Genomic DNA, 16,042 nt, shown 5'->3' on the forward strand with positions numbered 1-16,042 from the left:
AAACTGGAACAAGGCAGGGATGCCCTCTTTCACCACTTCTATTCAACATCGTTCTTGAGACTCTGGCCAGAGCAATTAGACAAACCAAAGAGATTAAAGGGATACGAATTGGGAAAGAAGAACTCAAACTATCCCTGTTCGCTGATGACATGATTATATATTTAGAGGAACCTGGAAATTCCACCAGAAAACTCTGAGAACTCATAAGTGAATTCAGTAAAGTAGCAGGTTACAAGATCAATGCCCATAAATCCAACGCATTTTTATACATAAGTGATGAATCTTCAGAAAGAGAAATTAGGAAAACTACCCCATTCACAATAGCCTCGAAAAAAATAAAATACTTGGGAATCAATCTCACAAAAGAGGTGGAAGACCTCTACAATGAGAACTATACAACACTAAAGAAAGAAATTAAAGAACACCTTAGAAGATGGAAAGATCTTCCATGTTCTTGGATAGGAAGAATTAATATTGTCAAAATGGCCATACTACCTAAAGTGCTATACAAATTCAATGCAATTCCAATTAAAATCCCAATGATGTACCTTACAGAAATAGAGCAAGCAATTATGAAATTCATCTGGAAGAATAAGAAACCCAGAATAGCTAAAGCAATACTTAGCAGGAAGAGTGAAACAGGGGGTATTGCAATACCAGATCTTCAACTCTACTACAAAGCAATAGTAACAAAAACGGCATGGTATTGGTACCAAAATAGAAAGGTAGATCAATGGTACAGAATAGAGGACACGGACACAAACCCAAATAAATACAATTTTCTCATACTAGACAAAGGTGCCAAAAATATGCAATGTAGAAAAGATAGCCTCTTCAACAAATGGTGCTGGGAGAATTGGAAATCCATATGCAACAGAATGAAACTAAACCCGTATCTCTCACCATGCACGAAACTAAACTCAAAATGGATTAAGGACCTCGGAATCAGACCAGAGACCCTGCAGATTATAGAAGAAAAAGTAGGTCCAAATCTTCACCTTGTTGGTCTAGGATCAGACTTCCTTAACAGGACTCCCATAGCACAAGAAATAAAAGCTAGAATCAACCACTGGGATAGATTCAAACTAAAAAGCTTTCTCTCAGCAAAGGAAACTATCAGCAATGCGAAGAAAGAGCCTACAGAGTGGGAGAATATCTTTGCCAATCCTACTTCAGATAGAGCACTAATCTCCAGAATCTATAAAGAACTCAAAAAACTTTACTCCAAGAATTCAAATAATCCAGTCGACAAATGGGCTAAGGAAATGAATAGACACTTCACAGAAGAAGATCTACAAGCAATCAACAAACATATGGAAAAATGTTCAACATCTCTAGTAATAAGAGAAATGCAAATCAAAACCACCCTAAGATTCCATCTCACCCCAATTAGAATGGCGATTATCAAGAATATGAGCAACAACAGGTGTTGGTGAGGATGTGGGGAGAAAGGTACACTCATACATTGCTGGTGGGGCTGCAAATTAGTGCAGACACTCTGGAAAGCAGTGTGGAGATTCCTTAGAAAACTTGGAATGGACCCGCCATTTGACCCAGCTATCCCACTCCTTGGCCTATACCCAAAGGACTTAAAATCAGCATACTACAGAGACACAGCCACATCAATGTTCATAGCCGCTCAATTCACAATAGCCAGACTGTGGAACCAACCTAGATGTCCTTCAATTGATGAGTGGATAAAGAAACTGTGGTATATATATACAATGGAATATTACTCAGCCATAAAGAATGATAAAATTATGGCATTTGCAGGCAAATGGATGAAATTGGAGAATATCATGCTAAGTGAGATAAGCCAATCTCAAAAAGCCAAAGGACGAATGATATCGCTAATAAGTGGAGGATGACACATAATGTGAGGGAGGGAAGGGTTAGTGTTAGGGTTAGAGTTAGGGTTAGGGAGGGGGGCAAGTATGGAGGAAGGAAGCACTGTATAGAGGGTAAAGAGGGGTGGGAGGGGTGGGGGGAAGGGAAAAAATAACAGAATGAATCAAACAACATTACTCTATGTAAATTTACGATTACACAAATGGTATGCCTTTACGCCATGTACAAAGAGAGAAACAACATGTATCCCATTTGTTTATAATAAAAAAATAAATAAATAAAAAAAAAAAGAAATGGACTAATTACTTGAAAAAATTAACTATCAAAACTCAGCCAAGATGAAAGAGATCATCTGAATAGTCTAATAACTATTGATGAAATTGAATTTGTAATTCAAAATGCCCCTGAAATAGCGTGGCACCATGGCACACAACTGTAATCCCAGGAACTTGGGAGCCTGAGACAGGAGGATCACAAGTTTGAGGCCAGCATGGCAACTCAGCCAGACCCTGTCTCAACATAAAGAAGGGACAGGGGTACAGCTTAGTGGTAGAGTGCCCCTGGGTTAAAAACCCTGTAAAATACACACACACACACACACACACACACACACACACACACACACAAAGTCCCCCAAAGAAATCTCCAGGTCTACATAATTTCACTGGAAAATTTATTTTGCCATTTATATGTTTTATACAATTTCTTCTAGAAAACAAAATAAAAGGAAATACTTCCCAGCTCACTTAACAAGACCAGTAATTACTCTGATACCAAAACTGGGCAAAGTCAGCACAAAAAAAAGAAACCACAGACCAATATCTCTATGAACATAAATGAAAAGTCCTCAACTAATTTTATGAATCCAATCCAAAAATGAATAAAAAAGTATAATATGTTGCTTTATCATATAGTATACTATATATACTACATATTTTACTATGTAATATGCTATAATATACTATGATTATATCTATTGATGTAATACATCAAATCAATATGACAAAGAAGAAAAATAACTTGATTACATCAATACCCATTCGTGATAAAAACTCTGGGGCAATAGGAAAGGAGAGATACTTCTTTCATCTCATGACGAGTATTGAAAAACAAAACAAAACAAAAACAAAAAACTATAGTTTATATCATAATGATAAAAGACTGAATACTCTCCCTCTAAAATAGGGTAAAGGCAAACATATCTGCTGTTACCACTCAGATTCAACACAGTACTGGAAATTCTAGTCACCTTAATAAAATGAGAGAAACAAATAAAAGGCATATGTAGGAGGAAAAAGAAATAAAACTGAGTTTAGAAGAAGGAATCTGCAAGGAAAATAAAAGCTGATATGTGATTTGAGTCAGGTCACAAGAATACAGGTTTTACATACAGAATTAATTGCATTTCAAGATAAAAATGTAATACCAATCACAGATGCTCCAAACAAAATAAAATCCTTAGGGATAAAACTTGAAAAAAAAATTTATAGATTTTGTGTGATGAAAATTTTAAAATGATAATAAAAGAGAACAAAATACTTGAAGTATGATGTGTTCACAGACTGGAAGACTCAAAAGAGTAAAGATGTTCTATCTTACTTCATCTATAGGCTTAAAATAATTTCTATTAAAATCTCAGCAAGATTTTTACAGACATAGAGACATAGATAAGCTTCTTCTAAAATTTATATGTAGGACAGCCAAAACAATTCTGAAAAAATAACACAGTGGGAAGACTCACTCTTTCCAGTATTATGGCTTACTACAGAGCTGCAGTAATCAAGAAAGTATAGTACTAGCGGAGGGACTGTCACAAAGATCAATGTAACAGCACAGAGAACCCAGAAACAGAACCACACAAGTGTGTCCAACTGTTTTTGACAAAGGTGAAAAAGAAATTCAATGAAGGAGGGACAGCTGGAGCAATCAAACATCCACAGGGGAAAATGAACCTTGACCTAAATTCTCACATTTTCTACAAAAAATGCACTCAAAATGGACCACAGACAAAAATTAAAAGACAAAACTATAAAAATTTCTTGAAAAGAACATTGGAGAAAATCTGCACAATCTAGGACGAGGCAAAGAATTCTTAGACTTGACACCAAACATAAACATACACATATACACACATGACAATAACAGAATTTTAAGAAAGGAAAAAAAAAAAGGATAAGTTAGAAATCATGAAAATTAAAAGTTTTTGCTAAAAAAAAAAAAAAAAAACATTAAAAGGATGAAAGGCTGCCGTATGTCAGCTACTTGGGAGGCTGAGGAAGGAGGATCACAAGTTTGAAGCCACCCTCTGCAATTCAAGTGAGACCCTGTCTCAATATAAAAAGGGGTGGGAATTAGATCAGTGGTAGAGCACTCCTAGGTTCAATCTCCAATATAGGAGACAGGGTAGGGGGAGATGAAAAGAAAAATTATAGCCTGGGGAAAAAAAAAAAATCCAACAAAGGCCTTCTAGAATACACAATGAATGCAGAGTCCTTTAATCCTAGCTACTCAGGAGGTTGAAGGAGGAGGATAGAAAGTTCAAGGTCAACCTGAGCAAATTAAGAGAGACTCTGGCTCAAAAAACAGAAGGTATACACAAAGAACACTAAAAACTTAAAAGTAAAAAACAATCAAATTAGAAAATGGGCAAGAGATATTTCACTTAATAGGATATACAGATGGCAAATACATGAAAAGACATTCAACACCATTTGCCATTAAGGAAATTCAACTGGCTTTTTCTAATATTTCATACACATATGGTATGTGTATGTATATATACATATATATTATACATGTTTATGTATAATATGTTTATGTTCCCTATAATCATGTATATATTGGTACATGAAAATAAGCCTTCATTTGTCTAAAATGCTCAAGAATTTAATTGTTGGGTAGTATGATAAATCTATTTTTAGTTTCGAAAGGAAATATACAACTATTTTCCACAATGGTTATACATACCATTTTACATTTTGATTATCATGTATGAGCTATTCATTTTCTCTAAATCCTAGCAGCATTTGGTGTTATATTTCATTTTACATCTTAACCTTTCTCATAGGTGGATAATGATATCTCATTGTAGTTTTAATTTGAATTCATGAAACAATAATTATAAAGATGGATAAGAACAGAATGGCTACCAAGTATTAGAGAGAAGGAAAAAGAAATGGGTGTAGCTATAAAGAGGTAACATAAGGGAGTCTTGTGGTGATTGGTCTGAGTATGTTGACTATTGTGGTGATGCAAGGCTATACATGATATACAGACAACTATTTATAATGTATGCATGTGTAACTCAAGAAATCTGAATAATTTCTATAGATTGTAGCAATGTCAAATTTTTGGTATGATATTATACCATAGTTGTGTAAGTTATTAACACTGGGGGAGACTATAGGAACTTTCTGTACATTTCTTTGCAACCTCCTGTGAGCCTCTATTTCAAAGCAAAAAGGAAAAAAAAATTTTTTTTTTTTTTTTTTTTTATCACTATACCAGAGCTGGAGATAACAGCTCAGTGTTAGAATGCTTCCCTAGCATGCACCAGGCCCTGGGCTTACCCCCAGCACTGCAAAAAATAAAATAAAATAATTCAATCAATGTATCCAAGCCAAAGGAAAAGTATAATCAGGCAATAGGATTTCCTTGATAAAGGAATGGTGTCTTTAAATTAAAACACACAGAAAAATATCTGTCTTTTTTCTATGCTTCTCTTAGTTTCCATCAAAAATTAAGCTTAAAAAAAAGAATTTTTTTCACAATGCCTTTATTTATTTATTTTTATGTGATGCTGAGAATTGAACCCAGTGCCTCACATGTGCTAGGCAAATGCTCTACCATGGAGCTGAAGCTACAGCCCCGATTATATTATTTGATGAAAAGAAATTTTTGGTTTGATGGATTCCTGTTTGTCTATTTTTGCTTTTGTTGTCTATGTTTTAGTATCATAGTCAATAAATCACTACCAAATCCAATGAGATGAAGCTTTTCCATAATATTTTCTTCTAAGAGTTTTTATCACTTTAACTCTCACATTTAAGTCTTCAATCCATTTTGAGTTAATTTTTACATGTGGTCCAATTTTATTCCTCTGCATGTGGATATCCAGTTTCATGAACATTGTTAAAAGTCTCTTTCCCCATTGAAGAGTCTTGGCACCCGTGACTAAAATCATTTGACTATGTATACATGGTTTGTTTCTGAGTTCTCTGTCTATTCCAATGGTCTATAAATCTCTCTCCACCCCAGCAGCATCCTGTTCCATTACTGTAGATTTATAAAAGGGTTTTTTTAATGTGGTGTTAAGGATCAAACCCAGTGCCTCACACATGCTAGGCAAGCGCTCTGCCACTCAGCTATAGCCCCTGTCATAGGTTTTTGAAACAGATTTTCCCTAATTATTTGCTTAATTATTTTTCCTAGTAACTTGAAAACTCAACATTCTGACCAGTTTCCAACATTCTGCAATAACTTCTTGATAATGGCTCACTCACCTGGGCATTTTCTTCCTGTCACTTCCCTCACAACCATCCAGGGTTCCTTCCCTTGCTCCAATGAGGTGATCACAGCTGGCTTAGAAACTGAAAGTCCTAGTTATAAGAAGAGAAATTGAAATGAGATGGAAACGACAGTACCCAAATACAGTGACTCAGAATTGATTAACATAAAAATAAATCACAGGTCTATAGAAGAAAAATTAAAGGATGAAAAATATTACATTCAGATAAATTCAAGATCATAAGAAACAAATTAGAACAAAATTAAAAATCTAAAAAAAGTTTAAAAAAAAGATCATAAGAAACAAAACCAAAAAAACCCCTAAAATTTATATAAGCTTTCTCTCTTCTTATTTTGGTATGAGAAAAAAGTTTCCTGAGATAGTAATCCTCAGATTTATTTATTTATTTATTTATTTGGTACTGGGGAGTAAACCCAGGGGTGCCTAATCACTGAACCACATCCCAGCCCCTTTTATACTTTATTTAGAGACAGGGTCTCATTGAGTTGCTTAGGACCTCGCTAAGTTGCTGAGGCTGCCTTTGAACTCAAAATCCTCCTACCTCAGCCTCGGGAGCTGAGCCATTGGGATTACGGGCATGCGCCACTGCGCCTGGTTATCCCCAGATCTTTTTAACATTGAATGTAAACTTCTTAGGATATAACTTCCAAAGGCAAATTTTGTAAAAGAGAGTATATTCGTTACAGGAAATAAAAGTGTCCATTTGAGCTGTAAATAGTAAATGACTTTCTTTGCCCTAGACTACCACTACATTAATTGGGAAAGCCAAAGAGCTTCATACTTGGGATCCATGCGGTTAGTATTCTAGGCTGTGTGCTAGCAGGGTTAGCATAGTGGAAATAAAAAACAAAGCCTGGCTTCTTTGACAATGTTATGCTTTCACATTACAGCATTCTAATTCTACCCATAATTCATCAAGGAAAAAAACTGCTATATGAAAGGACCAGAAGAACACGTAAGGATAGGGAAATTGAAAATTCACCTTTAACTAATTGTGCTCATTTGGACACAAAGGAAATATTCATCTAGCTAACTGAAAGCTATCCCAAAAATTCACAGGGGAGAGAGCAGACATTCTAAGAGATTATGAGTTGGAAGAGACATTCTCAACCATTAGGTAACTTTACCAAGTGAAACCAAGTTGCTATAGTTTTCCAACATCACATCTTTGTACAAATTCCTCTGCGCAGGGTTCAGGCACTCCCATTCCTCTTGAGACACATCTATAGCCACATCTCTGAACAACACCAAACCCTAAAATGACAAATCACAGTACTATTTTTTGAAATTATAAGAAACATTTTTGAAAAGCAAGGAGAGGTGCTAAGAGAAGGTACTGCAGGAAAGAATGAGTGTATAAATTATGTCTTGAAATGGGTCAAAAAGTAATTTAGTATGACTAAAGCAGAGCGCTTATGTGTTCTTTTTGTTGTTGTAGACTGACACAATACTTTTAATTTTATTTCATTATATTTCATTTCATATTAATGTTGTGCTAAGGATGGAACCCAGGGCCTCACACATGCTAAGCTAGTGCTCTATCACTAAGCTATGGCCCCAAACCCCTATGGGTTCTTAAGTAGTTCAGTTTCTGGAGATACATTCATTTGCATTGTGGAAAACTCCTATTAATCATCTAGAAATTAAGAATACATAGAGAGTCCCAATTCCTGAAAACTTCCAGGTGTAGTGGTACACACCTCTAATCCCAACAACTGGGGGCGTTGAGGTGGGAGGATCTCCAGTTTGAGGTTGCCTCAGCAACTTGGTGAGACCTTCTCTCATAATTGAAAACAGGGGGGAGGCATTGGGATTGGGTAAAGTGCCCATTTTCATCTCTAGTACAAAAAAAAAATTGAAAACTTTAAATTTTTCCTATAATGTCATAAAAATGTCCATTTGGGGGGAAAAAAAAGCCTGAAGATAGTCCTTCATCATTATGACTATTATGTCATAGACACTTTTACCTTTCACACAATTGCTTTAGTAAACATCTGGTGTAAGCTATACTTCCCAAAGATGGACACAGTAGTATCTCCCATCATGTATGCTCTTCTTCAGTGCAGCCTGAATTTGTTCCCTCCCAAAAGGTATGGGAATCTATGATCCCTCCTCTTAAGCTGAGAGGGCATTTGTAATTTAACTATGAGGTATGGCAGAACAAGTACATGACTTCTGAGGCAAGATCTCAAAAATGGCTCATACTTCTGCCTTACTTTCTTGGGATGCTTGTTCTTAAAATCCAGCTACCATGTTTCTAGGAAGCCTAAACAGCCCATGGAATAACTCATAGAGAAAGAAACTAAAACTGGGGTTGTGGCTTGGTGGCAGAGCACTTGCCTAGCACGTGCGAGGCACTGGGTTCAATTCTCAGCACCGTATCTAAATAAATTAAGATCCATTGCCAACTAAAAAAAAAAGAAAAAAAAAATTTTTAAAGAAAGGAACTACAGCCCCCAAAGCAACAGCCAGAAATAGTTTGCAAGCCATGTAAAAGAGCCATCTTGAAAGTGGGTCATTCAGCTCCCAATCAAGCCATCTCAGCTGATACCACAAGAACAGAGACAAACAATCCCTACCAATTCCTGCCCAGACTACAGATGACTGTTGTGGTTTCATATACTAAATTTTGGGCTGGTTTTTAATGCAGCAATAATAACTGTCTTTTTTCTAACTGATTGTAAAATATTTGATCTTCTGATTAAGAGAATTCATCATTCTCTTAAACTTGAAACTCTGGATAGGTAAAGTCTTTAAAGCATTTTCTTTTCAGTACTGGGGCTTGAACTAGGGATGAGTCATATCCCCAGCCCTTTTTATTTTTTATTTTGAGATGGGGTCTCACTAAGTTGCTTAGGGCCTTGCTAAGTTGTTGTGACACTCCTGCCTCAGCCTCCTGAATCACTGGGACTGTAGGTATCCACTACCACTAAAGTCACTAATATGTGCCACTAAGGCACATATTCCAGTTTTTGTTTTTTCCTGTAATGGGGATAGGACCCAGAGCTGCTTTACTCCTGAGCAACATCCCCAGCCCTTTTATTTTGAGACAGCTCACTAAATTGCCCTGGCTGACTTTGAACTTGTGATGCTCCTGGCTCAGACTTTTTTTTTTTTTTTTTTTAATATTTTTTAGTTGTAAACAGATAATATCTCTATTTTATTTATTTATGTGGTGCTGAGGATCGAACCCAGTGCCTCACACATGCCAGGAAAGTACTCTACCACTGAGCCACAACCCCAGCCCAAGGAATTTTATTTTTAATTAATTTTTTTATTTTTGAGGCATGATCTTGCTATGTTGTCCAGATTGGTCTTAAACTGATGAGTTCAAGCAATTCTCCCACCTCAGCCTCCCAAGTAGCTGGGACTACAGGCTTGTGCCACCACACCTGGCAACCCCCTCAGGGAATTTTAACTCTTGGCTTAATGTCACTATCACAATATTACTAATCTTAATTTTCAATAATTTAAAATATTCACATACTGAATTATTCTAACATGATGGTCTCTCCAATCCCTAAATTCTTCTTCTTCTATTATATTGTCTCCCACTCTACTTCATTCACTCCTCATTAGTACTCTAGACCCTATTGCTATTAATAACCATGATATCTCCAAAATATCAAGTGTTCTTCTCTCTGATCATCTTCCCATTGTCACATACCCCACTCATATTTCTTCTTCCACTTCTTATTAAGTTTAAAATTTCATGCTCAGTCACTCAACTCTTGGCAATTTTCCTCAAAAGAATGCTACTTCTATTCTCTCCTTGTTACTGATAGAAGACTGAACATATGGGACATAAGGAATGATTTATTCAATGAGTATGTGGTTGGCGAGGAGAGGAGCAAAAAAGGAAGGGCATGTACTTCTGGTACCATCACTTACTCATTAGTAAGTTACCGTAAAATTCTGAGTTCAGTAACAATATCAAGATAAAGAATGCAAATATTCATGTGTCTTATAAGAAAAAATTATTTCAGTTAGAAACTTGAAAATGTAAACTTACATTGGCCATGGCTTATTTAGAATTGAATGTATTGATTAATCCTCTTCTTGGTTCCACTGTAGATGAAATTAAGTCCAAAGAACATGTTGCTGGATGAGAGGACAGAAAAGACAAGAGAGGATTGCCTTTGAGCTCCACAAATAATGCTAATTTATTCCCCCTTCAAGTATCCTACTCAAAAGCCCCATAAACACATGTGTAAATGGCTAGAGAAAATTTGGAAAAATCCCATCTTTACTAAAAACTGTGAGGGAACTCAAAGTAGACTAGACTGAAGAAAAACAATCTGGTCTCTTTAGCAGAGGGGATTTAGTCAGGCCAAACCCGTGTCCTATCACTAAAATGAAATAGACTTGACCCAGCTGCTCAAAACTGAGCACTGAATTAGCACATTCTCACTACATTGAGGAAAAAATGAAAAGGAGAGATATTATAAAGAGAAAAGAGCAAGGAAATAGACCCAAAATACCTGGAGTATGTATAACAATCATTTTTTAAAAAGACTAAAATACAGATGGAAGACAAGAAATAAACAGAACAAAAATTTCCAGGGCAAAGAAAATCCTCGAATCTTTAGGTCTATACACTATAAGAATGAAAGAAAAAACACACCTGGAAGCATCCTGGAAAATCTTAAGTTTGTCTTTTAATACAAAAAGATCTAGGGTATTTTTGGTGGGGGTGGGGTGGGGATGGAAGCCAGGGCCTCCAGCATTCCAGGAAAGCAGTCTACCACTGAGCTATGCTCCCCAATTCCGCCCCCCCAAGTATCTTGTAATAAGAAATTTCAGAACAATGGGTATAGGGGTCTAATGTTTGAATTAAAAAAAAAAAAAAACATTGCACATGTTGCTTTTTCTGAGGCGATATGATAAATATTGTGGGGTGGACAACGTGATTTAGGCTTTGTGCTGTGCTGACTACTGGAATGTTTCCCTAACTGCCTGATTATATGAGCCTGAGTGTAACAGTTTATGTAACCGTACTTTCCTTTCATGTAAGGGGATACAAATAGCCCCCACAATCATAGTCAGAGTCATATAATCTCCATTCACACAAATGGTCACATACAATCGCACTGTCACGTAACTACAATCACGCACTCAATCACTTCAGAAGAAACAGCCACACAGCCCAATGACAAACCCTAGACTCCCTATGCGTTCTCAACACAACCCACCACTGCTAGGGCTGTTCCTGCACTCAGGGCCCTAAACCTACAGACACTTCTCTTCCATGATGCTGAGGATCCATAATTCCTCACCTTCGGCATCCTCAAGGAGAGCGCTGGCCCAAGATCGGATTCATATTTTAAGAGAGGACTCACGCCCACTCCTCACTTCAGGACCAGTCCCCAGACGTCCTCACTAGCCTAAGGCAGCCAGACCATTCCACAGAACCTCCTACCGGAAGTACGTTCGAGCAGTGGTGTCTTCTGGGAAACGTAGTCCGAGGGGGAAATCTGGGCTGCTGGGCCCAGACTTGGGGCTACGCCTGCGCAGTTTCACTCAGGTTGGAGTGACGCTACCGACGTGGGCTTTTGGTGTCCGGATTCCTGACTTTTCCGAGTTCCCTGAGAGGACTGATTTAGGAACTGGCATGGTGGCTAACTATACTCCCTCAAAGTGGACTTGTGCGGTGGCTTAAAAGAATTGTTGTTGACTGGTGCGGAGGGACAGGGCCCCCATTTGTGAGGTTATGGGGTGTGTGTGTGTTTTGTTGTGAGTCCGCACGCGCGCGTGCCCGAAAGTGAGAGGGAGAGGGTAGATGTGACCCTGATTCAGAGGGTGTTGTGCGTGAGATTTGGATGTGGAACGGTTTCGAGATGACTTGGGAGTGACTGTGCGGTCTGCCTGCGTGGGCTCATGCGGTGTGGTCGCCACTCGTACGGTGGTGTTGGGACGAGGAGGAACTAGGATGGATAAAATCACACACCTCAGGGACAGGGCGAGCTCGTTCTGATTGAGTGTGGGAACAGTGTGAAGTGCTTTTTGTGTGTTAGGAATTGAGAAGGGCAGGAGAGTCAAATCCATGAGGAAGACAACCTTTCTGAATCCAGTAGCCCCATCACTAAGTCTGCCCGGAGGAAATGTTACTTCTGTTTGAGAACAAGTGCTTGTGCTTCTCTGTCTGATTTTTGGTTATGTATTTGTGAGATCATATGCACTTGAGACTGTCACTTGGAGTGGACACTGAGTGAAATATATGAGGGATGTGGTTTGTGAATTTAGCCAACTATTTACATTGTATGATAGTGATAGGACAGGTGATTATACTGTTGTGACCTTGAGATTAATTTGTGTTTTAACTGATTATGATTAAGTGGGTGATCACGTGAAATTTGGTGTTACTGTGTGTGTTTGAATGTTACTTCTATGAGTTAAGGTCTGGATGAAAGATAGCGTGTGAGGCTGTCTAAGTGTAATAACTGCAAGAGATTGCAGTGAGTGTTTTGAAATTGAGGATGAGTTAATACCTATTATAGGTCTTACTTTCCTTACCTATAAAAGGTAATAGGGCGCTGGAGTGTAATTCAGTGACAGAGCATTTGCCTAGCATGCACAAGGCTCTGGGTTCAATCCCCAGTAAACACCAAAAAAAAAAAAAAAAAAAAAAAAAAAAGTTTCCTGAAGCATTGGATTTTCTTAAAATTTTGGAGGGAAATTTAAAATACAATTTAAATTTAAAACATTTTAAAAATATGGAACAATAATTTATTGTGGTGAAGAATGCAAACAGACCATGAAAGATTTCAAGTTAAATATCTACCACAGAGTAGCCGTCTGGAAGTACGGCTGGTACTTTGGTGGAAACTAAGTATATGGGAAATATACTAAAATCTTATTTGATTTGCATAAGTGCAAGGATTCTAGGTCAAGTGAACAAAAGCCTAACTGGAATCATAAAACAGAAAGTAAGGGCTGGGGATGTAGCTAAGTGGTAGGCCCTGGTTCGATCCCCAGAACCACACACATATACCAGAAAGTCTGTCTTCTTTAGTAGTAAAACCTTTTAGGGATTCCTGGACACTGGCTCTGAATTGGCACTAATTCCAGGAGACCCAAAACATCACGGTGGTCTACCAGTCAGAGTAGGGGCTCATGGTTAGGTGATAAATGAAGTTCAAGATCTGGTCTGTCTCAGTGGGCACAGTGGGTCTCCAAACCCATTTTGTGTTTATTTCCCCAGTGCCAGAGTAGATACTTGGTAACTGGCAGAATCCCTGCATTGATTCTCTGGAGAAAGGGCTGTTCTAGGGCAAAGGCCAAGTGGAAGATCATGTGAAACTGCCTTTGCCTAGAAAAATAGTAAACTAAAAGCAGTATCATCCTCTTATTCCTGGCGGTATTACAGAGATTAGTGCCATCAGTAAGGACTTTAAAGATTCAAGGGTAGTGAATTCCATCATATTCCCCCCCATTCAAATTGCCTATTTGGCCTGTTTGGAAGGCAGGTGGCTCTTGCAGAATAACGGGTTTATCATAAGTGTAACCAGGTAACGACTCCAATTGCAGCTGTTGTACCAGATGTGGAGCACATTAACGTATCCATTAACATATCCTCTGGTACTTGCTATGCAGATCCATTACATTGATGACATTATGCTATTGAACCTGGTGAACAAGAAGTAGCAACTACTGTAGATTTTATTGGTAAGACTACTGATATGCAAGTGATATGCACTGACAAATAACTCTGACAAGAATTCAGGAGACTCCTGTTTTAATGATATTTTTAGGGGTCCTGTCGTATGGGGCATGGTGAGATATCACTTCTAAGGTGCAGGATAAATTATTGCATTTGGCCCTTTCTGCAACCAAAAAGGAGGCATAATGCCAAGCAGGCCTCTTTGGATTTAATTAGTACAATAGTATATTATTTTATTTTATCTCTTAGGGATGAAACTTCCTTTTGGGGAAGTGGATTTTATGCATTTATGTAATGTTCATGTGTCTTCAGTATGAAAATCAAACATTCTTCACATTGCCCACTTTGTTACACAGTGAAATTAGAATATTGAAATGTTGAAGACATGCTGACAAAGGGTAGAGCAGTGAGTTAAATATAGTAATTAGTTTCTTAAAAAATGAAGTCACAATTGTAAGCTGATGTTTTTAGCAAATTATAAATTTAGTTGAAATATGAGACATTTTTAGCTCTACAATTGAAATATTTGACATTTGTAAGTACACAATCCATAACCATATGAAACTACCAATACTAAGGATTGATATGAAAGAGATCACATCAGGCAGCCTGTCAACTCTGGTTTTAGGAACTTAGGCAGTTTTTATAACCTTTCTATTGCTGTTTCTATTCTATTGGGCATATAAATACCTCCTTTGGAATAGATGCTATTCGTAGTCTTTGGTAGATACCAATAGATGAATCATAGTGCAGGCCCTTAGAATTTTGGAGCAAAGCCCTTTCTTCCTCTAGGTAACTATTTTTCTTTTGAGAAACACCTTTTGGCCTGGTGCTGAGCCTTAATAGAGACTGAACACTTAACTGTGGACCAAGTTACTATTGCTCATTATGAACTGGGTGTTTTCTGACTCACCAAACAATAGTTACCTGCACAACAGCACTCTACCATTGAATGGAAGTGGTATATATGTGATCAGGCCTGAGTAAGAACTGAAGGCAGAAAGAAGTTACATGAAGAATTTGCTAAAATGCCCATGGTCCTCACTCTTGCAACACTACTTTGTCTCTCCTAGCCTATACCTGTGGCCTCATGATTTTCTATAGTCAGTTAACAGAGGAAAAGAAGACTTGGGCCCATTTTCACAGATGGTGTTACATGATAAGCAGGTACTTTCTCAAAGTAGACAGTTGCAGCATTATTGTCCCTTTCTGGGACATCCCTGAAGAATAGTGGTAAAGGAAACTCCTCTCTGTGGCCAACACTTCAAGCAGTGTACCTGGTTGGTTGGTTTTCTTTGAAGGAGGAATGGCTAGATATAAAATTATATCCAGATTCAGGCATTGTGGCCAGTGATTTGGCTAAATGGTCAGGGGCTTGCAAGGAGCATAACTGGAAAATGTGACAAGGAAGTCTGAGGAAGAGGTATAGATCTCTGAATGGGGAAAAATACAAAGATATTTGTGTCTTATGTGAATGAACACAAATTGTGGCCTCATCAGAAAATGATTTAATAACCAAGAGAATGACCACTTGTGTGGATACCAGTCAGGCTGTTTTCCCCAGCCACCCGCTTCTGTCATCCATTTGTCTCACGAACAGACTGACCATGATGCAGTGATGGAGGTTGCACTAGGCTTAACAGCATGGAATTTCATTACCCAAGGCCAGCCTGAGTACAGCCAGTGCTGCTGAGCCTCGAACAGCAGCGATCAAAATTGAGTCCCCAGGATGGCACCATTCCCTAGTGACAAGTACATTGGACTGCTCTCATTATGGGAGAAGCAGCATTGTTTTCTTACTGAAATAGACATGGATATGGATTTGAGTTCCTTACACGAAGAGCTTCTACCACAACTACCACCTACACCAAGAATGAAGGTTTAGGTCACCCTTCCAGGTAAAGAATCAAGACTAGGTGAGGGCAAAGGAAATATGTGCAGTTGGTAGTGAGAGAAGGTAGTTATAAATGCCAACTACAACCATGTAACCAGTTATAGAAACAAGA

General features: G+C 37.9%; 1 protein-coding gene across 3 annotated transcripts in view; it reads right to left on the reverse strand.

The window, feature by feature from the left end:
• LOC306649173 (zinc finger protein 461-like) overlaps positions 1-11,805 on the reverse strand; it is a 44,305-nt gene extending 32,500 nt beyond the window's left edge. The window contains exons 1-4 of one of the 3 annotated variants that reach the window (XM_079119956.1): positions 11,653-11,801; positions 10,389-10,477; positions 7,504-7,630; positions 6,351-6,446 (exon numbers count right to left, since the gene is read on the reverse strand). In XM_079119956.1, the coding sequence (XP_078976082.1) occupies positions 6,351-6,446; positions 7,504-7,630; positions 10,389-10,397 (232 nt within the window). In that variant the 5' untranslated portion in view covers positions 10,398-10,477; positions 11,653-11,801. Of the gene's footprint in view, positions 1-6,350; positions 6,447-7,503; positions 7,631-10,388; positions 10,478-11,652 lie in introns of all 3 variants that reach the window. The other 2 variants (XM_079119954.1, XM_079119955.1) reach the window with 2 other exon arrangements.
• Positions 11,806-16,042: the final 4,237 nt, after the last annotated feature.

Source organism: Sciurus vulgaris (genome assembly GCF_902686455.1).
Source record: "Sciurus vulgaris genome assembly, chromosome: 17".
Classification (NCBI taxonomy): Eukaryota; Metazoa; Chordata; class Mammalia; order Rodentia; family Sciuridae; genus Sciurus; species Sciurus vulgaris.